The sequence below is a fragment of the Bufo bufo genome, chromosome 1 (genome assembly GCF_905171765.1).
Source record: "Bufo bufo chromosome 1, aBufBuf1.1, whole genome shotgun sequence".
NCBI classification, from domain to species: domain Eukaryota; kingdom Metazoa; phylum Chordata; class Amphibia; order Anura; family Bufonidae; genus Bufo; species Bufo bufo.
In genome coordinates, this window is record NC_053389.1 from 683,676,579 (window position 1) to 683,701,111 (window position 24,533).

Below are 24,533 nucleotides of genomic sequence, written 5' to 3' on the forward strand. Positions count from 1 at the left end.
TGCATTACTGAGAAAAATGATGTTTTAATATATGCAAATTAGCCTCTTAGAGGCTCTGCTCTCTCTGCAACTGCTGCACTTTGATTGATAGGGCCAGGTAGTGTAAATATAATAACGTCTGCCTGGCCCTGTCAATCAAAGTAGAGCGGGGGCGCAGAAGTTGCAGAGAGAGCAGAGCTTCAAGGTGTAACGGAAACGCCCCCATTGCTCCTAGAGGCTCATTTGCATATATTAAAACTACATTTTTCTCAGCAATGCGGGCACAAATGAAAATCAGACCAACACAGAAGCCTTCAGCCACCACATACAACAGGTCAGACAGTTTCATAGTTACAAATCTGCTGACAGATATCCTTTAATTATCATAATACAGTAGGTGATCATAGTACAACGTATAATATAATGCATTGTTCTTTTACAAGGCAAGGAATTACTGCATACAGAGTACTCAAGATATTAACTACCAGTAAGCATAATAATGGATAAAAGGAGAACATGTAGGACAATTTGGAACATGTAAGTGTAATCAGAGTCAACTACTGAAACAAACCATGTGGAATTTCTATAGAACAAATAGTGATCCAAGTAGAGAAGGGTCACCTGTCATGGAGAAGAACAAGGATGGACTCCTTTCCCCCAGCTGCAGTCACAAGGTAGAGAGACTTATCTGTGCACCACACCACAACCTTAGCTCTTGGTACAGCCGGAGGATCTCCATTAGAAGTTATGTGCTCCAAAAAATAAAGACTACCTATAGATTTCCCCTCAGGAAGGACAACAACACCTAATGGGAATCCTGGGAAAAAAGAGAGAGGTTCTCAACAAAAAGTACAACAATAAGGGTAATGTAACAAGGACAATCATAGCAACCCACCAGAATGCTTCACGTCCCAAACTGTAAGTGTTCCATCTTCAAGGCCAAATGTCAAATACGATGAGCAAGAACTAATGGCTGAGAATGTTATAGGAGCTGCACATGGCCACACCACATCAGGTTTTATGTCGCCATCTAAAAAAAAATTGAAAATTATATATATAATGAAAATTTACTCACCGAAATTTTTGTTTCCTGGAGTCCGTAGGCAGCACATAACGAAAGGGTTAAGTCCCCTAGGTACAACCTGGATAGAGACACATTAGCAAGCAGTAGACTTGATTAATTGGCAATTAGCAGGCTATATAGGATAACACATGACACCAGAGCCTTGTATTTGTATGCAGCAATAAATTTATTAAAGGGGGGGAGAGTTGTGCTGCCTACGGACTCCAGGAAACAAAAATTTTGGTGAGTAAATTTTCATTTTCCTGATCGTCCTTGGCAGCACATAACGAAAGGGACTTGATAAGCAGTACTCATTGGGAGGGAGCACTGGCCGCCACTTGAAGCACTCTTTTGCCAAATGTTGACCCTTCAGCTGCTAATACGTCATGTTTGTAATGCCTCATAAATGTGGACACATAAGACCACGTAGCCGCTTTACAGATCTAATCAAGAGAAACCTGTGCCAATTCTGCCCAAGATGAAGCTGTAGATCTCGTAGAGTGTGCTTTTAACCCGATAGGGCACTCTAGGCCGGCAGCAGTATAGGACTCTTCAATTGCACGCTTGATCCATCTTGCTAGTGTTGCTTTACTAGCTCTCTTTCCTTTATTTGGTCCTTGGATCTGTAAGAATAATCCTTCTGATTTTCTGAAGGAAGCAGTACTTTGAAGATATGCCTGCAATGCTCTTTTGACATCCAGTAAATGCCAATGTACTTTCTCTTGAGGATCAGAGTGAAGAACTGGAAGAGAAATCTCTTGGTTAATGTTTACTACCGATGCTACTTTCGGGAGAAAACCTGGCATGGTTCGTAGAATAATACAGTCGCCCATATCTCTAAAATATGGTTCTTTATGTGACAGAGCTTGAAGTTCACTAACACGTCTGGCCGACGTGATTGCGACCAGAAAGAGGGCCTTCATAAATATATGCTTCAGAGACGAGGATTCTATTGGCTCAAAGGGTTCTTTTAACATAGCAGACAATACCACAGACAAATCCCAGGAAGGAACCGGCACACTGGTAGGAGGTCTTAGATTTTTCAGAGCTTTAAAAAATGTACGCATTATTTGATTATTCGAAAATTTCCCTTGTAACTGGGCATTGATCGCGGTGAATTGTACTTTCAAGGTGTTTGTTTTTAAACCTTTACTAAAACCTTCTTGAAGGAACTGCAGAACAGATTTTAAATCTTCAGGAAGAGAAGAAGTTCTTTGGCACCAGCCATTAAAGGTCTTCCATACTCTATTGTATATTTTAATAGTTGTTGGTTTACGGGCTGCTAGCATGGTATTGACTAGCTCAGAAGAAAAACCAAGTGATGTTAGTGACTGCCGCTCAGCCTCCAAGCCGCAAGCTGTAGGCTGTTGGGATTGTGGTGAAGAAATCCTCTCTGGATCAGCAAGTCTGGGCGAGGAGGGATTTTCCAGACTCTGCCCCTGGAGAGAGATAGGGCTAGAGCGAACCATGTTCTTCGGGGCCAAAAAGGAAGGACTGCTATGACTTCTGCACGATCTTCCCTTATCTTTTTTAGGACTTTTCGGATGGGAATCGGAGGAAATACATAAATCAGGCCCTTCTTCCAACTGATTGACAGTCCGTCTATTGATAATGCTTGGCAGGAGCGATGAATGGAACAGAATTGATCGAGTTTCTTGTTCTGATCTGTTGCCATGGCGTCGAGACAGGGTTTCCCCCAGCGAGATACAATGCTGTTGAAGACTGTCGGATTTAAGCTCCATTCCCCTGGATGTAGAGGGGTGCGCTGAGTAGATCTGCAGAGTGATTCAAAATTCCCCTTATATGGATAGCTGAGATATCTTTCGTGAACTTCTCTGCCGAGGTCATGAGGATAGCACATTCCTTGGAGAGACTGTGACTCCTTGTGCCCCCCTGTTTGTTGATATAATAGACAGTTGGTAGATTGTCTGACTGAATCAGTATTTTGAACCCCGAAAGATGTGTTTGAAAATGAAGAAGGGCTAGCCTCACTGCTCTGAGCTCCCTCCAATTGGAGGACATTAATGCTTCTTTCTTCGTCCACTTCCTCTGTACCCATAAATTGTCTACATGAGCACCCCAGCCCCAAGAGGAGGCATCCGACGTGAGGATTTTTTGGGCATGGGGATTCAGACCCCTGCCTTGCTTTAGGTGAGGAGACGAAATCCACCACTTCAGGTCCTGGCGTGTTGCGGTTGTTATTACCATCTTCTTGTCCAGGGAGCTGTAATTTTTGTTCCAGCTGGTTAGAATATTGTTTTGTAAACTTCTGACGTGAGCTTTGGCCCAAGGAACAGCCTCTATAGATGACGTTAGGAGACCTAACACCCTCATTGCATGACGGATAGAGATCTTGTGATTGGACAGAAGTTGATGCACTCCCCTGTGAACAGATGATATTCTTTGCGGAGATAATTTGATTGTCATTTGATCCGAATTCAGAACATATCCTAGAAATTTTATTTGTTGAGATGGAATTAGAGAAGATTTTCCCTTGTTTATTAGGAATCCATGGGACTGGAGCATTTGTATCGTGGCTTGTAAATGGAGGTTCAGTTGTTGGCTGGAACTCGCTATTAAAAGCCAATCGTCCAGGTATGGGATACACATTATACCTTCCAACCTTAGCGCTGCTGTTAGGACAATTGACACCTTCGTAAATACTCTCGGAGCAGAAGTTATGCCGAAGGGGAGGCATGTAAACTGGAGATGTGTAATACAAGTTGTCGTCCGAACTGCTACTCTCAAGAACTTTCTGTGGCTGGGGTGAATCGGAATATGTAAATAAGCGTCTGCCAGGTCTATTGACGCCATATAATCTCCCTTTTCCAGAACCATTAGAACTGATTTTATAGATTCCATTTTGAATTTCCTTTTCACCAAGAACTTGTTCAGGAACCTGAGATCGATGATTAGCCTCCATTTCTTCCCTGGTTTGAGTACGGGAAATACTTTGGAATATACCCCGCTGAACTGTTCTTCTGGAGGCACTGGTTCTAATGCTCCTTTTTGGATGAATTCTTGAAGTAGATGTAAAACAACTTGATCCCTGGGATGATTTATATAGTATCGGTCTGGGGGAAATTGTGCGAACTCTAGTACATATCCGTTTTTGACCGTGGACGTGACCCAAGCGTCTGTAGATGTGAGAGACTAGACGGGATAGAATAGCTTTAGTCTTGCGCCAACTTTTGGCTTTAGGTTGGCGTCATAATTCAGAGGTTTTTTGGTTCGTTTTCTTCTTATATTCAGCCCTTTCCTGTCTGCCCCGAAATCTTCTTTGTTTAGAGAACTGTTGTCTGTTCCTGAATCTAGGAGATCTTCTCCTTTGTGAGCGAAAGGGTCTAAACGATGGTCTCTTTTTTGACTGTGGAAAAACTGAATCTTTGCCCTCATTCAAGGATTTTTTCAAGTTGTGGACCAAACAGAGATGTTGGCTGAAAGGGAAGACTACAGAAATGATTCTTGGATAATATATCCCCTGGCCATTGTTTAATCCAGAGCGCCCTCCCTGCAGTATTGGAAAGGCTCATGGAGCTTGCTGAGGATTTTACAATATCCAGAGGAGCATCACACAAAAAATCTGAAGCAGCTTTTATTACTGGAAAACTTTTTAAAATCTCTTCTCTAGACACCCCATCTTCTAGATCATGGGATAGCTGGGATAACCAGATTCTTAAAGCTCTGGCCACTGGTACTGAAGATAGGCCAGCTACACAGGCCGCTGAAGAAGCAGCATAATCTCTTTTTAATAAGGTTTCTATTTTTCTATCCATAGGATCTTTTATAAGGGAAGCTTCCTCCGCTGGAAAAATCGCTTTTTTAAACAGACGGGCAACTGCTAAATCTACTTTAGGCACAGAACCCCATTGCGCAGAAAATTTTTCATCCAATTTATAAATAGATTTTTGTCTGGATCCTGGATTTGATTTTTTGTCAGGTGTATCCCAGTCCTGTTTAATACATTCATCCAGGACTGGATGCCCTGGAAACACATTCCCTTTAGTCTTGGGAAAATAAAAAAGTTTATCTGATTTGGATTTTCCTGAGGTGTCTTTATCAGACTCTAATGTATGTTTTACGGCTTTAATTAATTCATGTAATTTTTCTTTATGAAATATAAAAAATTCATCAGGATCATTAGAAGACTTGTCAGAATAGATTTCTCCTTCAGACAGATACTAGTCTTCAGAGGAGGAAGAAATCATCTGTGGAGGTGGAGACTTGCTTGTATGTCTAGGTTTTTTATTTATGGACCTGACTTCATCAAATACTGAAGTAAGTTGCTCCTTAAACCACATAAGAAAGTTCCCAGACTGGGTGGACATAGTAGGTGACAGGCAGTCAGTGCAGACATTAGTGTGTATTTCATCAGGAAGAGGCTGTTCACATTTCTGACATAAACGATGCCTAGTTTTCCTTTTGCTGGATTCCTCATGTGAGGCAGACATCTATAGTTAAACATACAAAAAAGTCAATTAGGATGTATACAGCCAGATCCCTGAGTATGCAAGGACAAAAGCAACATATAGGGAATTTAATCCTGCAGAGTAATCATAGATGCACAGCAGTAAAAGCATGGATCACTCCTAACTCAGGAGAGCCAACAGCCTAATAGCAGAAAACACAGGCACACTTAGTGGCCTAGATGGCTGTGCATTACAACACAGCCAAACACATGGTTCATGGTTGTAGCAGAGGCAAACATACAGGATAAAAATCCTCTACTCATAAACTAGAGGAGGAACATAACATCCAAGAAAACCAAGACATCCTGCAGCCTGCAAACAATACCTTACTTTCAAGCAGTCGGCCCCCGGATCCCAAGAGTCACCATACTTACCGCAGTAAGTAGCGGGTGAGACGTTCTGGCTGAGCGCACAGGTATCACGCCGGAGTGAGCTTAAAAGCCTAATTTCCGGGACGCTCTCGTCGGGTGTCACGTGCACAGCCGCACGTGCACATAATAAGACACCAAGCCGGAATATCACATCGGCTGTGGAACGAGGCACTGTAAGTTTTTACACAGGGGAGGTGTGCTCATTCCACCTTCAGGTTGAGGGACAGGGAGCCTGTATACAACCTGGCAGGGATTGGGTCCTTTGCAGGATGGTAGCAGGATGTTTAAAGTGTCTCTTCTGATACCTAGAGAAAAAAAAAATACAAGGCTCTGGTGTCATGTGTTATCCTATATAGCCTGCTAATTGCCAATTAATCAAGTCTACTGCTTGCTAATGTGTCTCTATCCAGGTTGTACCTAGGGGACTTAACCCTTTCGTTATGTGCTGCCAAGGACGATCAGGAAATATATATATATACACACACACCGTTAAAGTGGTATTCTGGTTTCAGCAAATAAATGTTATTCTTTGTATAATGGAAGGTTATACAATTTGCCAGTGTACTTTGTATATCCATTTCTCATCCAATATGAAGCTTCATTATAAACTTCCCGGGGGTAAACATCTGTCCTGGTGAAAAGATGGGCACACGAGTGCTCAGCATGTTACAAGACATCTGATAACTGCACTGTAACCCTACTTACATTAGGCTGCTGGTTTCTTCCCTCCGTCTCTGCTCTTGTAACTTGCTTATCATTGTAAAAATCTGTTATAGATTAGATCAGACGAATCATTCATATATGCTGACCATTCAGACTCGAGGTCCGTTTTTGGCCAATACATCAGTATGGTGATCTGGTTCCATAGCAGTACAGAGACAGATCCACTGGAGAATGCAATGACGTGACATGTACGGAGGGTTTCATGCAATTCATAGGCCTGGCCATGTATGGGCTGGCCCTCGGACAGCAGAGAAAAGAGGCGCTGCAGGAGAACGAGTACCAGGTTTTAAACACTTTGGAGATTTACGAATGAAAATGGACTTGCCTACTTTTCCTTCTGTATTCGACAAGGGTGTGTGGCTTGGCAAGACAGGACATGGTCTAAGATGTTAAACCCCGTGCCACAAATTTTGCCACACAGCTCTGGTGCAAACTAAGCCAACAAATGGGATATAAACTTAGAGCAGGCAGCCTAAAAATGCACCAAATTATCATCCAGCTTCAGCCACTGTGACAAATCTGGCAAAGTTTAGACTGTCTGGTCTGAGTATTAGGCCTCATGCACATGACGTTTGGATCCGCATCTGAGCCACATTGGTGGTCTGTGGGCCCGCAAAAAAAAAAAAAATAATGATCATGTCCTATTCTTGTCCATTTTGTGGACAAGATTAGGCATTTCTATCATGGACCACCCGTTCCATTCTGTAAATTGTACAACGTACATGGGCGGCATCTGTGTTTTGCGGATACGCAATTTGTGAACCGCAAAACATGGTGCAGTCATGTTCATGAGCCCTTAGAAATAGGAGCACATTTATTAAGCCCGGTATTTTAGACACCGGTCTTAATAAGCCCCTGCGCTGGATTGCCAAAATTATGTAGAGATGCAGGCCTCTATATAACTTTGGCGTATCCATCACCGATTCTTAATGTAAGACAGCTTCCCAATTTCTATGCCTAAACCAGCCATCCCATCCCCTTCCCTGCCCATGCCATGCCCGCTTTTTTAGAACTGGCGTGAGCAGGGAAGAAGTCGCAGATTCTGCCGCAACATGGTGTGCGACAGAATCTGCTCCAGATATATACACCATTTTTGTGCCGTATATCTGTTCGTAAATGACCCCCATAATACGCAAATCTGCCCCATTGTTAGTTACTGGGATAATATTACATCTTCAGATGTCAGACCGCCATCTACCTGATATTGATGGCCTATCCTGAGGATGGGCTGTCAATATAAAAATCCCATAAAACCCCTTTAATTATATTAATAAGAGAAAAAATACACTTTACATAAAATACTTACATCCAGCACTTAGTCTGGGGATTCTGATGGTCTGGCATGTTTACAAAAACGTGTTGAAGGAGTTTGACTTAATACTTGTGGAGAACAGATGCCAATAAACCTCAAATATGATTTTACATTTTCCTCTATGTTTTTTTTTCTTTGCAGCAATTGTACTGAAGTTTATTGTCTGATTCTGCCATCACCAGGCTTTACTGAAACAGTAACCAAGTCCCGCTGGCTATGCGCAAAGCTAGCTGTCATCATAGTGCAGCATTACTGCAAGTCTATTACTGCATGGTATAGTAGGACCCGTCTGTAATACTGTACATTAAAAAAAAAAAATGGTTATCAGGTTTTGATGGCCTAAATTTAGGATTGGCCATTTGGTTAGGCGTCCGAATCTGGGATTCCCTGCAGTTCAGCATTTTGAAGAGGCCACAGAAAGCTGTGCCCCTTCATGGCTTACACAGCTTTAGCAGCGGCTGTGCCTGGTATTGCAGCTCAGTCCCTTTGATTTATATGGGAGACAGTTATAGTAAACTGTAATACCAGGTACACCGCCGTGCTGAGCTGATCAGTGAAGTGGGATCTAAATATCCACAATACAGAACTCCCAATGCATTCACATTAAAGACCCCATTTAATGTGTGCACAGAAATCTCACAGCTCCCAATCACCATACAAGATTCCTTCTAAAGATAGTGATTTTATTTTTTAATATCACAACGGTCTAGAAAAATTACTAATGCAGTGTTAAATCGTTACAAATGATTTCACCAGTTCATTAGAATTTTAATATACCTGTTATACTTACAGAAAACCTGTATGTAGCAATTTACCTGATTTGTCCTTTGTCTGTTTGCCCAGTAGGTACATGAGAAGATTCTGGCAGGCATCCCAGTGCAAAATGATGGCAGTAGGTAGATCTACAAAAACAAAAAATAGTCAGGATGGATCGTCATTCGTCAGTATCTTCATTTTGTTGAAAGAAAAAGGAAAAAGTCCGGTACAGTGTTAGCCAAGAGAAACCAAATAGGAGTATTGCAGGTTTGATACCTTTTAATGGCTAACAAAAATAGAAGTAATGATGTTACATAGCGAGCAGTCCCTTCATCAGGCGTACTACAAGAATATATGAAGAAACAGCAATATATACAATAAGAACAGAGACATGGGGGAATGAATGGACATTTGAAAAAAAAAACACAGAACATATGAAAGATCTTGAGAATGAGTCCTTAATTATCTTACAGATAAGGGGTGTGAAAGTTTTATGGTCTCTAAATTGATGTGATCTCAGAGACCTGGTGCCCCGACTATGTCTATAGAAGACTCTTTAGATCTTGTAGCGTGTCATAAATCCCGGGGACAAATTCAGTCCAGTTTTCAAAGTGTCAAGCAGTGTTATAAATTTGTATTCCCAAATTCTTCTAGCTCTCTGGGATTTGAAGTTACCTTTTAATATGAGAACTTTCATGTGTTCTTCATTGTGTCCTGGGCTACAGAAATGCTTAGCCACAGGAAAGTGTAGCTTCTTCTCTGTAATTGTGTGGCGGTGGGACCTCATCCCTGTATTGAGTTTCTGTCCTGTTTCTCCAACATAGAGGCCTCCATAGAGGCAACCATGGATGTGGAATCCTTGAATTCGAATATCCCGCACAATGATGGATTAACTGCTTGCCGAGTATACTTGGAGGCGAATGGAATCATCTCAGAGTCTGTACTACAACTGACCAAATTCATCCTCACCCATAACTATTTCTCTTTTGACAAGGAGATATATTTACAGTGCACTGGGACCGCCATGGGCTGTAAAATGGCACCGCAATATGCAAATCTCTTCATGGCAAAACTGGAAAATAACTTTTTGGTATCCTGCCTCAAAAAACCCTTGGCCTACTTCTGTTTCGTTGATGACATCCTAATCATCTGGACCGACTCTGAAAATGAACTGATAAAATTTCATGAACAATTCAACAAATTCCATCCCCCCATAAACCTGAACCTCAACTATTCACACACAGAAGTCAGCTTTCTGGACACCACCATAAAACTTCAAGATGGCTGAATACACACATCCCTGTATCGGAAACCTATTGATCGGCCTACATACCTCAAATGGGACAGCTTCCACCCCAAACATATTAAAAAGTCCATCATCTATAGTCAAGCCGTCAGATATAACCGAATCTGCTCCAGCCCATCAGACAGGGATGAGCATTTACAATATCTGAAAAGGACATTTTTACACCAGGGCTATCGTCCTGCTTCAATTGAAGATCAGATCACAAGAGCCACCAAGATCCCCAGAAGTCAACTTCTCCAATACAATGAAAAGAAACAGAACCAGCGCGTACCTCTGGTTGTGACCTACAACCCACAACTAAAGGTACTGAGGAAAACTGCCAAAAAATTACATCATGTCCTACGTAAGCATGAACGACTAAAAACAATCTTCCCAGATCCCCCCTTACTAGCTTACCGACAACCTCCAAATCTAAGGAACATTCTGATCAAGTTCAAGGCCATGTACCACAGAAAAAGGAACCCATCCCTGTAATATAAGAAGATGCAAAACCTGTTCCCATATAATGACAACAGATAAGATCTGGATCCCCAACACACAGCAGGACTATAGGATCCCTGCGATATTAACATGTTCTACATCTAATCTTGTATATCTGACTCTCTGCACTAAATGTCCTGTTGGAGGCCTCTATGTTGGAGAAACAGGACAGAGACTCAATACAAGGATGAGATCCCACCGCCACACAATTACAGAGAAGAAGCTACACTTTTCTGCGCTAAGCATTTCTGTAGCCCAGGACACAATGAATAACACATGAAAGTTCTCATTAAAATGTAACTTCAAATCCCAAAGAGCTAGAAGAATTTGGGAATACAAATTTATAACCCTGCTTGACACTTTGAAAACTGGACTGAATTTGTCCCCGGGATTTATGACACACTACAAGATCTAAAGAGTCTTCTATAGACATAGTCGGGGCACCAGGTCTCTGAGATAACATCAATTTAGAGACCCTAAAACTTTCACACCCTTTATCTGTAAGATAATTAAGGACTCATTCTCAAGATCTTTAATATGTTGTTCTGTTATTTTTCAAATGTCCATTCATTCCCCCATGTCTCTGTTCTTATTGTATATATTGCTGTTTCTTCATATATTCTTGTAGTACGCCTGATGAAGGGACTGCTCGCTATGTAACATCATTACTTCTATTTTTGTTAGCCATTAAAAGGTATCAAACCTGCAATACTCTTATTTTGTTTCTCTTAATGAGAGCACTCAACTATCTTCATTTTATTACCTTATGAATATTAGGTTTAGGTGTTGCCACCATCTAGTGGACACAAGTGGTGTTTACACACCAAAATCACACTACATTACAGAACTCCTCCGATCATATAGTGTACATTATTGAGCAATCACAGAAAAATATAGAAATTTAACATGTGAGGGCGGATTTCACACTACAGAATTATTACAACAACACATGATATCTCAGCTTGAGTTTGATACCGTGATTTAAATGGGGTTTCCAAGATTTTGATATTGATGGCCTGTCCTTAGGATAGGTCATCAATATCTGATCGCTGGGGGTCCGACTCCCAACACTGCCAACGATCAGCTCTTTGAAGAGACCGCAACTCTTCAGTGAGCACCATGGCCTCTTCCTAGATCAGTGACATCACGGTCATCGGTCACATGGCCTAGGCGCAGATCAGTCATTTTCAAGTGAATGGGGCAGAGCTGCAGTACTGAGCACAGCCACTGTCCAATGGATGCCACTGTGCTTGGTAAGTTGCAAGGAGGCAGTGGCGGGCACTGCAGCATGGTGGCCTCCTCAAACAGCTAATTGGTGCGGGTGCCGGGTGTCAGATCCCTGATGATCTAACATTGATGAACTATCCTGAGGATAAGTCATCAACATTAAACACCCAGAAAACCCCTTTAATATTTTTACCACTGTTCTAGTCTCAGTCTGAACCTTCTGTGGATGGTTTGCCCAAAATAGAAAGTTTTGCAGGAATATATTGAATAAAACCTGCTCCTCGAAGGTCACTTATGACATAGGCATGCTTACCGGCATTCATCACTTCTGAATCGCTGGCCATTAGCTTATTCTGATGAAGAAAATGAAACATGGTGTTCCTAATAAAAGAGAAGAGTTCTTACTCTAGTCGGCATGTATTACAAGTTTCCAACATTTTCCTACTAGCTGCCATAAACAATACATGAACCAAATATAGAGAAATGCCTATGAATTTGAACGACAGGTCAAAGTCAGGGTATTTGAGAAGACAAATTTCTACTAAAATGGGAAAGGCTCTTCTTAAGGGCTCATTTAGACGGCTGTATGCTGTCCGCAAAAATGCGGATCAGTTTTTTTGCAGATTAGATGCTGTCCTATTTAATTCTATGGGGCCCTTTTCTTCCATTGCACGGCTCAGCAAAAAAATTAAACATGTCCTATACTTGTCATTGAAAATCAGGACATGGTCCCATTGAAGTCGATGGATCAGCAAAAAAAAAAACAGAATGCAATCCATATTTTTGCGGACATGCTGAACTGTCCACAAAAAAACGGATCCGCATTTTTGCAGACAGAATACGGCCATCTGAATGAGCCCTAAAGGAAAGAACCCTGAATGCACCAGCCACACTAAATAGTGCTAGACAATTAAAAAAAAAAAAAAAGTTCAAAAAGACAGGGACTCTTGCTCCATTAATGCCTACAAAAAATGTCCTTTGCTTTATCACATACTCCTGAAGCTTAACCCCTTAAGGACCAGCCTGATGATTTTTTTTCAATGTATTCTAAGAGCTATAACCTTTTTATTTTTCCATAGACAACGCTGTATGGGGCTTTTTTTTGTTGTTGCAGGAGCTGTAGATTGATTGTCACATTTTGAGGTACCTATAATTTGTCAATTTTTTTTGGGGGGGAGGGGTAGTTTGAATTAAAAAAAAAACAACTTGTTTTTTCAATTTTTTTTACGTCATGGGCCATGCAGTATAAATAACATGTTAACTTTATTTAATGAATCAGTTTGATTCCAGTGATATAACATATGTTTTAGTGCTTTTGCTGCATGGAAAAAAGAATAATTTTTTTTGGGCACCACCCTAAAAGTGATGGGCTCTCTCTGTCAAACCCCTTAGCTGGCATGGTCCTTATTGACAGAGGCAAGCCGATGGGGCACACCCTCCCCGCTCACTTACCACCATGACATTGGTATGGCTGTGATATTGCAGTGCTCCACAGTCTAATTTGACAAAGCTCTAGTGCCTATAATATTATCCCGGAGTATCAGTACTATGGTACTTGGCCTTATAGGATTTGCCATTTTGTGTCTGACCCGTATAGCATATTTGGTAGTGCTGTGCCATCCATGGTGCCACTGTGGAATAATACCATCAGCAGATGGCCAGGAGTCACAAGCAGGGGGTCTGAAGACAGCATGAGGCAACCAATTTGGGAATACTAATGTAGAGCATGCAAAAAGGTATTCTCCCATTGATTGACCTTCTCATTTACCTTGACATCCTTCCATCTTGTGTGCTCGGCAAATCTAAACTCAGATACTTCTCAAACATTCCCAGAAATATTGAATCTTGTTGATCCCACTGATGAGAACTGATCAAGTGATTCTGTCCAGTGCCAAAGACGCCACTGTCTTCATTTTTCTGCACTGCCTCCTGCACACTTCTGAAGACGCTTCCTATATGGCAAAAGGTGATTAAAATGTATGGCAAACATCGCTTTCTAGAAACGAACCGATACTGACACTTGTCTCAGATGTTCAGGGTGGCTGAAGATCATACAGTGCCCGTCACTGTCTGCCAACCACTAGATTTCAGCATGTTGGCATGTGCAGTTACTATTATCCTTTGGAATTATATGCATCTTATATGATTGCTGGAGTCCTTTGCAGAGAGAAGCCCACATCTTGCCATATGGCGCTTCTAGGCCAACGATGTGACAAATAAGAAACGTCTCATAGCTTTATCGTGTCTTGCCAAAGTGGTTATGGATTTAGAGATTGTGGTTAGGATAAGTCTTTATACTTCGTTGATTACTTTAAAGTGAAATTTGTCTTTAGCTGATGGTAACATTTCATTAGATGCTCACAGACTACAAACCACACAACCAAAGTGAAAAAGCTGTCAGTATGAAGTGTGGAAAACGCTTGTCCATGTGGGGTACCAGCTTTCTACTAGAACAGTGCAGGCACTGTATCCCAGACAGTATTTGCAGGACGCATCCCCAGTGTACATAGAGCTGGAACAGCAGACATGATATCTACCTGAAAGTGGTTTTGGTGGCCGAATCTTCATTAAAAGTGCTGGCGGAGTTATCTTTGGGTCAGTCATAACAGGCAAAGTCGCTGGCTGTAATACAGAAATATAAGAGAGCACAGTCACACTGTGGAGGGCAATATACCAAGCTAGAACATTGCAGGCTAGGAAACAATTACAGTGGACTATTTTACTACTGCTGAAAGTGTCAGTGACTAAAAGTCATTAAAGGGGTATTATGGTTATATTAAGTTATCCCCTATACACAGGATAGAGAGTAACTATTAGATTTATCGGGGTACTACCATTGGGACCAACACCAATCACAAGAACGGGGCTACGTATCCCATAGAGCCCCCTGAAATGAGCGGAGCAGACGGTACTGTGGATAGGGAATACTTATATAACCAGAATACCCCCTTAAGTCTCAGTGAATATTTAACAAGCACGTTTCTTGTGTTAAATCAGTCAATACAGACGCTTAATTTTCAATGGCTGTTTTCATGCGGAGTCTGACACATTCCCCCCTACTGGCTGCCCCACTACCTAGCTAAACCATCATTCCGATGCCCCCACTACCTAGCCAGCCAATGTCCCCCACACCAGTGACCCCATACCTAGTCAGCCACAGTGCGCCATGTCAGTGCCACCACTACCGAGCCAAATACAGTTTGCTATACCAGTGCCACCACTACCTACCCAGCTACAGACTCATACCAGTGCCACTATTACCTAGCCAGACCCAGCCACAAATGCCAGGGCCAATATTTCAGTCTGTCCCGGACCTTGTTCACGGCCTCGATGCCTCTTGGGGCGGACCGAAACGTTGGCCCTGGCATTTCTAATGTAACTGGATGGATAAATATAAATCCTAATTTATTACTAACATAACCGAGTGCCATGATTTTTCTGAAATTATAATCTGGACCTTCCCCTATCACTGAGCACCGGGATTTTCTACAAAAAAGTGATACACTAATGGGCCAGCCACACCCTCATGCCAATGCTACCATTACCTAGCCAAACACAGCCCCCGCACCAGTGCTGCCACTGCCAAGCCAGACACAGACCCTCTACCAGTGCCAACACTACCTAGTCAGCCACAGTCCTCATACCATACAGTCCCTAGCCATCCAAAATCCCCCATACCAGTACCACCACTACTCTACCATACTAGTTATCCACAGTACCACCATACCAATGAGCCACCCACAGTCCAGTGCCACCACTATCTAGCCACATATAGCCCCCATACCAGTATTACCACTGCCTAGCCAAACACAGCCTCCTAACCAGTACCTTGTCAGCCACAATCCCCCATACCAGTGCCACCACTACCTAGTCTGACACGGTCCCCTATACCACTCACTGCAACTACCACCTAGTTTTAGGGCTTTCTGTGTATTTTTCCAAAACACAATTCAATTTTTTTTTTTTTTAAGAATGAAACAAAATTTGGACTGGTGGCACAACTGCAGCACCACTTCTACTATCCAGCCTAAGGTCATGTTCAGACAAGATGGATTCAGCGCAGAGTACGCTACAACACATGTGAACAGGGTTTTCATACCCCATTCACACATAGTAGATTTAAAGGGGTTCTCCGGGATTTTAATATTGATAAGCCATCATGAGGATAGGTCATCAATATCAGATTAGTGGGGGTCCGACACCCGGCACCTCCACCGATCAGCTGTATGTGGCAAAGCAGCAGCAGAGCAGAAAGAGAGACAAGATACAACATGTGCACACTGCACGCTCAGTCTCCTCATACAGCTGATCAGCTGATGTGCTGGGTGTCGGACCCCGCCAAAATGATGTTGATGACCTATCCTGAGGATAGTTCATCAATATTAAAAGCCCGGAGAACCTGTTTAAGGAAATACTGGAGAATTCCAAATCCATACTATACTTTTTACGTTGCAAATTTGTCAATAATTTTTTTGTGGATTTCACTCTTTGCAATGCAAAAGATGTAATCTTTGGAAAATCCAGAGCAAAATCCACATATAACATGAACTCGCTGCAGATTTCAGACATTTGAATGTCTACTTGTAGATGCACAAACGAATACCGCACTATAGTTTTCCACTATTGAATATTCTATGGTATTTGCCATTGGAAAACTTACACAAAATGTGTATATTGATTACAACCTAGTATGATGTTAGGGCATTAAGTATGCAAGGGAACACAATCTACCTTCTCTACTACAGAAATGTAATTTACAATGCATTCGGAAAGTCTCCAGAGTTCAGACCCTTTCACTTTTTTCACAGGTTTTACCCATAATTCAGCACTTGATATCCCACAATGAGAAAGTGAAAACAGAATTTTAGAATTTTTGCAAATTAATTAAAAAGGATATACTAACATTTTGCATGGACATACCGTAAGTATTCAGACGCTTTGCTATGACGCTTGAATTTTAGCTTGGGGGGCCTTCCATTTCTCTTTATCATCTTTTAGATGTTTCTACACCTTGAATGGAGTTTATTGGACATGATATGGAAAGCCAAAACCCTGTTTATATAAGGTCTCATAGCTGACGATGCGTATCAGAGCAAAAACAAAGTTGCCAAGAGCACAGTGGCCTCCGAGATTCTTAAATAAAAGAAATCTGTAATAACCAGGACTATTCCTAGAGCTAGCTGCCCCACCAAAAAGTAATCAAGGGAGAAGGACCTTGTTAAGAGAGGTGACCAAGAACCCAATGGTCTCTCTGGCTGAGCTCCAAAGATTCTGTGTGCAGATGGGAGAAACGTCTAGAAGGTCAAGCATCACTGCAGCACTCCACCAATCTGGGTTTTATGGCAGAATGGTCAGAAAGAAGCCTCTCCCCGGTAAAATACACATGAAAGCCTGCCTGGAGTTTACAAAAAAAAAACTTAAAGGACTCTCAGACTGTGAGAAACAGGATTCTCTGGTCTGATGAAACCGAGATTAAACTTTCTGGCCTCAATTCTAAGCGTTATGTCTAGAATAAACCAGGAACTGCTCAATACCATCCCTACAGTGAAGGATGGTGGTGGGAGCATCAAGTTGGGGGGGTTAACAGCTGTGACAGAGAGACTGGTCAGGTTTGAGCAAAAGCTGAATGGAACAAAGAACAGAGATACAGTATTCCTAATGAAAACCTGATCCAGAGTGCTCTACACCAGGAACTGGGCCAAAGGGTCTCTTTCCAACAAGACAATGACCATAAGCACACAGCCAAGACAACACAGGAGTGGCTTGGGGACAACTCTGTGAATGTCCTTGAGTGGTCCAGCTAGAGCCCTGACTTGAACCCAATCGAACATCGCTGGATTGACCTGAAAATGGCTGTCTACCAGAGGTCCTCATCCAACCTGACGAAGCTTGAGAAGATCTGCATAGAAGAATAGCAGAAAATTCCCAAATCCAGTAGGGGAGAATCATTGTAAGGCCCTGTTCACACCATGTTTTGTCCTTATGTTCAGTGTATATGCCAAAAGGTATTCATAGGACTCCATTCAGCTGATGGAAGCCAAAATACATTGGCATGTGATAAAGCCTGCTATCTGCAGCATATATCAGGCAACACTACAATAGTACATGTCTGATGGAAACCTCTAAAGGAGGGGGGTGCACAACCTGCTGCCCGCGGGCCGCATGCAGCCCCCAGAGCCAAAGTTTGCAGCCCCTGTCCTCCTGGACAGAAACACGACAGCGCATTACAGCTCCTTTCCCTGCAGTGTAGCAGGAGCAGGACGGGTCCTCCGCTGTCAGTAACAGCACGAGACCCGAAGAGAAGGCAGAAGCAGTGTATCAGCGTTTCTGCCTTCTCAGATAGGTTAGCGGCGCGCTATGCAGGGTGGACCTGGCTTGGGGAAAGAGGAGCGCAGAGCTGCAGAGTCAGCCCCACAGCAGGCTGATTTCCCCTGTAACTCGGATTCTACAGTGGAAATAGTGCAAAAAAATCTCCTATTTTCTCCCAAAGGTGACCTCTTGTGGAAAAAATATATAAAAAAAATAAGTTAAAAAAATAAATAAAATGAAAACAAAAAATATTTAAAAACACAATTGAAATGAAAGAAAAATATATATATATGATGTGGCAAAAAAATTGAAAATTATAAAAAATGTTTTAAAAAGAAAAAGGAAAAATTGTTAATGTTCACTGTCCACCAACAGGCTTTTTATGATCCCTTGGGAGACATTTTATGTGGCAAAAATATATTTAAAAAAATAAGTAATAAACCAATTATAAAAAAAATAATACAATAAAATACAAATAAAAAGAAAAAGTAAAAAATTTACAAAAAGTATCAGTGTCCCCCAAAGGTTTTTTTTATTACCTCTTGGGGGATATATTTTGTAGCAGAAATATATTAAAAATTAAGTTAAAAAAAGATAAAAAATAATAAAATACATAAAAGAAAAAACCCACACCATCCAAAACCGTCACCATTAGGCCCCTTTCACACGGGCGAGTATTCCGCGCGGATGTGATGCGTGAGGTGAACGCATTGCACCCGCACTGAATACCGACCCATTCATTTCTATGGGGCTGTTCACATGAGCGGTGATTTTCACGCATCACTTATCACATGGTACGTCACATGATCTTTTACCATGGTGAATCACCATGGTAAAAGATCATGTGACGTACCATGTGATGACTGGAGTAACGTCATCACAGGTCCTTGAACTATAATTAATGCTCACCACAGGTCCTAGTCAGTAAAGGGGACAGAAGCAGATGCCGGGCCGTGATCAAGTGGATTAAGGTGAGTTAAATGATTTTTTATTTTTTTTTAACCCCTCCAGCGCTGTTTTACTATACATTCTGTATTCAGAATGCTATTATTTTCCCTTATAACCATGTTATAAGGGAAAATAATACAATCTACAGAACACCGATCCCAAGCCCGAACTTCTGTGAAGAAGTTCTGGTTTGGGTATCAAACATGCGTGATTTTTCTCACGCGAGTGCAAAACGCATTACAATGTTTTGCACTCGTGCGGAAAAATCGCGGGTGTTCCCGCAACGCACCCGCACATTTTCCCGCAACGCCCGTGAGGTAACTAATTATAATCATTTATTTTGGTGTCAGTTTGTATATTTAAAGAATAAGGAGCTATAGTTTGAAAAAAAATACTTTTTAAAAATGTTTTGTACAGTTTTTCCCCCAAATGAAACAAAAAAATAAAGTATAAGGCCCCATGTGTCAAGTAAAAATTTGTTTAAAAAATTATTTTGGTAGTCCCAACACATGAAAATGTTCCAAGCGTTTGAACCACCACGTGCGCTAAATAACATAAAAAGGGTCTGTTCAGGCCTGGTTATTAAAGTGTTAACCAATAAGCGCTTTCCCCACTAGTAAGGGAAAGTACTTACTGGTTATTACATGACGCCTGTAACTGGGGGGAAGGAGGTGGTAGTACCAATGAGCTCCGTCCTCTGTAGTTAAGGAAAGAGCTCATTTATGAATAGGAGGCAGGATGGAAGGAAATGTCACCACTTTTCCATGTTTTTCATGTAAAAAAGATTTTTTAACAAGTTCCTGCAGCATGGCCCCTGAAATAGAAGATTCATACTTACCTGCTCCCCGCCACCCTGGTCCTTTGCGCTTCTCCCTCTGCCTCCATCTTCTGGTTCCTGCGCTGTGTACACCTGTCAGTGCATGGACATGGTCACACACACCGCCCCAGTCAATGACTGGCTTCAGTGGTGACACGCTGCTTGTGGCCACATCACTGCTGAAGCCAGTCATTGGCTTGAGAGGTGTATGTGACTATGGTCTTGCACTGCCAGGTGAAAAAAGCGCGGGGACCTGAAGATGGAGGCAGCTGGGGCAGTGCAGAGGACCGAATTGGCGGGGAGCAGGTAAGTTTAACTCTTCGGTTTCAGGGGCCATGCTGCAGGAATGTGTTAGAAATTCATTTTTACTGGGAAATCCCTTCAAGCCCCTAATACACGGTGAGATATTCAGGTCAATTATTGGGAACAAGTGTTCACAGGAGCGCTCATTCATGGTAACTGGCCGGTATAATCGTGCCGCACATCTTTATGTGTAATCAGGGATGTGCTACTGATAATCAATATAACTAAATGAAGGAGGAATGACTGTTATAGCGATCATTCCTCCCCAGTCATTTTGCCAATGCAAATGAGTGCCGATCAACACTTTTTTTTATTTGCGGCCCCCTAAAATAGAGCGATGTGACAATGCGGCCCCCAGACCAAAGAAGGTTGCGCACCCCTGCTCTAAAGATTGTCCTTTATGAAATTAAGATTTAAAGGATTACAGCATTTCTGAAAGTGTCTGACAAGAGCCTAAATGTCTGGTTTTGACAGGATTAACAATGGAAATCTCCTATGAATGCACTCACCGGGGTGTCTGATGGGGTTGCATTTTGGGAGGGTACAGCAGCCTGAGAAGGTTCTAGCTCCTTTATCCAGATATCTTTGGGTAGCTTATATACCTCCAGACAAATATCTCCCAAACCTGAGGTGAACAAGTTAACCGATGTGTTAGTGCAGCCTTAGTATACAAAAGGTATATTTAATATAAGAGGGTGTCATGGGGTCTAAAAAAAAAAATCTGTCAGAGCCCTGTGGTCATTTAACGTTCACTCGGTTGTCACTACAGCAACCATCAATATAAGGCTGTCTCTGGACCTGTTACAAGCAGATGACAGGTCCTCTTTAGATGAAGGCAGAAATAATGCAAAAACCTTAACCTAATATTAACTAGAATTTAGGCTGCGTTCCCATATATCCAGCCATCTGTTGTCTTCCTCTGGCATGGTACAAAAACACTGGAGAAAAAGTGATGCCAGAACTGATTTCATGGGATCGTTTCTAGCATCCATCGGTTGTCTCCAGATGCAGAACACAACTGGCAGGACACAACCGATGTACGTGAACCCAGGCTTACAGATCAGAAACTATTCCTTATGACAAAATGAGAGAAAGTGGGTCAGAAAGGGAAATTCCATTTTTTATACAGTACCCACCTTCTAAAAGGATGCCAGCATAGTCACCTCCTTGGGACAGCTGAAAGGCTAGGCAGTTGGTCCTCTTACTTAGATCTTCCTATGAAGAAAACATTACACTTACAGCTGTGGAACATGATCTCCCCTGATCTCACATAAAGACAAGACAACTCCTACCGGCTCATTGAAGGCTTTCAGAAAACTGAGGTTTTCATCACAAAAATAAAAGAGACGTGCGATACCTAGAGAAAGAGGGAGCAGAACATTACGTATCATCCATCTATGTGAATAGAAGTTACATACACAATGTCCGTTCTTTACCCATGTCATCCACCGTGCTAAGGAAGTAGACTTGATCTTGCACCTGGCACACAGTGAGGGCACAGACTTCTACTTTATTGGCTTCCCAACCACAAATCCAGTCGCGATCAGTTAAGCTGTACACTGCCAGTCCCTCGGAAAGACCAGCAAATAAATATGATCCCCCAACGGCCATGCAAGTAACTCTTTTGGACACCTAGTAATGCACAAAGAGAATGTAAGGTAAACTGGTTAACAAAGCAAAAGCATCCCAGTAGATACGGTATAAGGCCCCATTTACACATCCATCAAAGTCCAGGAGAAGAGTCTGTTTTTTTTTTTTCACTATGATTGATCCATTCTTCTTTTATCCACAAAGTACGGCAGCTTCTTTTTTTTTTTACAATCTAAAAATTTTCTATGCAATGGATGTATGGATCTGTGAAAACCACAATGTCATCTGTGTCCTGTCCATGGCTTTCCAGGATCTATATACTCAAAAACAAACCAAAGTAGTTCCTGTCGCTGACTATTCTGCAGACGTCTGGATGATGGATCCCTTTGCTATAGAACACGGACAGTACATATCCGTGATTCCTACATTTGCATGAGCTTTTGTGACTAAATATGACTAAATATTAACGCTAGTTCTCACCCTTAGATTGTGAGCCCCATTGGGGACAGTTGGATGATAATGTCTGTAAAGCGCTGCGGAATATAGTAGCGCTATATATAAGTGCTTTAAAATAAAATAAATTAATTATATGAAAGGGATAGTGCTGCTTAGTTTCAGCCAAAAGTCAGTCTAAGGCCTCATGCACACGACCGTTGTTTGCTTCCGCGTCCGTTCTGCCGATTTTAGGGTTTCAGGTGCGGACCCATTCATTTCAATGGAGCTGTTGAAAATGCGGATAGTGCACCGTTTGCCATCCGCGTCCGTGATTCCAGTCCGTCAAAAAAAATCTAACCTGTCCTATTCTTGTCCGCGGAAAACGGTTTGCGGACCCATTCACGTCAATGGGAATGCAAAAAAACGCGGAGGCACACAAGATTGTCATCTGCGTCCGCGCGTCCGTTTTATTCCTATCATTTGCATGGCAAACCTGTCTTAGACTTTTTTTTACCTTCCTTTATGTCTGGTGGTCCACCAAAAATAAAGGAAGACACACGGAAACGGATCACGGAACAACGGAACCCCATTTTGCGGAACGGAACACAACAACGGTCGTGTGCATGAGGCCTAACTCTGTTAAAAACCTGAAAATTCAAGTGTGACTGCATTTACAAGCATCCTATTAGGGAATTCTTAGTTAATGGAGGGTAGGGAGTTCCCTTTTCAGGATCTTCCTCTCTTGGCCAAAGTAGAGTAGTGAAAAAAAGACTCTCTCTCACTTGGGAGGACCTGTCCTCTCCTGCATTACACGATTCATTAACTAGGGACTGTATAATGTAATGTAACCCCAAGCCAGCAAATGTCATCAATGAATAAAAGAATGTATACGCACTGGAAGAAATGTATCATGAGGGTAATATTTAAAGTCAGTTTTGCTTGCGTCTGTGTTGGGGGGAAAAAACACCAAAAATATAAAACCACACATATAATACAAATCATCCCTTAGTTAATTGTAGTAAAAGTATCATAATAAAATACATAAAAAAAATATGCAGTATGGGTTCAGACAAAAAACACCCCTTGGGGGACCTGGTCAGTATGTCTTCCACATGAAGCAATCAGAAGGCGCCGATGAAGGTGAGAATATCACCGCAGTGACCACAATTTGTTCTGATCCCAAATGGCTAGAAGCCTCTTTATTGCTAACATATATATGTACTAATGCCAAAGAGGAATAAAACATAGCTACATAATGCATCTTATCCTCAGATTAGAACGGCATATGTACACCACAGCCTCCACATAAATATTATATAAGGTGCAATAAAGAAGCATACCAGGAGGAAGCTGGGCGAAACATACGTCAGGGTGTTCGATCATCCCCTGGGTTTCTTGGTCTGTATCCACTAGATTTTTGTCGTAATTATGTCAGTTTGTATATCCTTCCATTTTTAGGTATGCTTCTTTATTGCACCTTATATAATATTTATGTGGAGGCTGTGGTGTACATATGCCGTTCTAATCTGAGGATAAGATGCATTATGTAGCTATGTTTTATTCCTCTTTGGCATTAGTACATATATATGTTAGCATTAAAGAGGCTTTTAGCCATTTGGGATCAGAACAAATTGTGGTCACTGCGGTGATATTCTCACCTTCATCGCAGCCTTCTGATTGCTTCCTGTGGCAGACATACTGACCAGGTCCCCCAAGGGGTGTTTTTTGTCTGAATTGTAAGTCCATACTGCATATTTTTTTCGTTTTTTTATTATGATATCTTTACTACAATTAAATAACGGATGAATTTGTATTATATGTGTGGTTTCATATTTTGGTGGTTTGTGCAACTGGACCACACAGTGATTCTTGTTTATGGATTTGGTGTTCTTTCTCCAGTCTGTGTTGGCATACTTTATGCCCCATTTATCAAAATAATACATTTGTCTTATCCTTAAACCTAACAATTTTGTCTAGAAAAGCGACTCCAGTTTTCCTACTCCACCCTCCTACTGGAGCGAGTGCCACTTTGTTTGCAATTTATTAAAAAAGTAGTCTCAATAATAAAAACTGGAGTGAAACTCATTAACATAGCTAACCAAATCCACTCTTTTCAAATCTGGAGTGAGTGATGTGAAACTGCAAAAAGGCGCAAAATTGTTGTGCAAGTGAGTGCAAAAAGTCACAAAATCCATATTTTGCTACTTTTTGAATTCTGGAGCAAACGCATGATAAATTAGGGCCATAGAGTTTATCCTCTGGAGCTTCCAACGTTATCACTCCAATCCTCCTTACAGGGATCTGTTTGTCTCTAGCAATGACAACTGCAGCACATCAATGGCCTCAGTGGTCTCGTTGGCTTCAGCGGTGTCTGGTGTATAGGAGGTAGCTCATTGCCAGGAAGATAATATTATAGCAGCAGGGAGAATCGGAGTGGTGATGCTG

The 24,533-nt window shown here is 41.8% G+C and overlaps 1 protein-coding gene across 2 annotated transcripts in view; it reads right to left on the reverse strand.

The window, feature by feature from the left end:
* WDR93 (WD repeat domain 93) overlaps positions 1-24,533 on the reverse strand; it is a 47,778-nt gene that overhangs the window by 15,679 nt on the left and 7,566 nt on the right. For both annotated transcript variants that reach the window (XR_005775599.1, XM_040414150.1), the window contains exons 3-12: positions 21,500-21,695; positions 21,356-21,420; positions 21,200-21,278; positions 20,573-20,688; positions 14,224-14,308; positions 13,455-13,638; positions 12,000-12,067; positions 8,733-8,819; positions 875-1,009; positions 601-796 (exon numbers count right to left, since the gene is read on the reverse strand). Coding sequence is in view for 1 of the 2 variants with exons in the window: in XM_040414150.1 (XP_040270084.1) it covers positions 601-796; positions 875-1,009; positions 8,733-8,819; positions 12,000-12,067; positions 13,455-13,638; positions 14,224-14,308; positions 20,573-20,688; positions 21,200-21,278; positions 21,356-21,420; positions 21,500-21,695 (1,211 nt within the window). In the remaining variant the exon portion in view is untranslated. The remainder of the gene's footprint in view (positions 1-600; positions 797-874; positions 1,010-8,732; positions 8,820-11,999; positions 12,068-13,454; positions 13,639-14,223; positions 14,309-20,572; positions 20,689-21,199; positions 21,279-21,355; positions 21,421-21,499; positions 21,696-24,533) is intronic.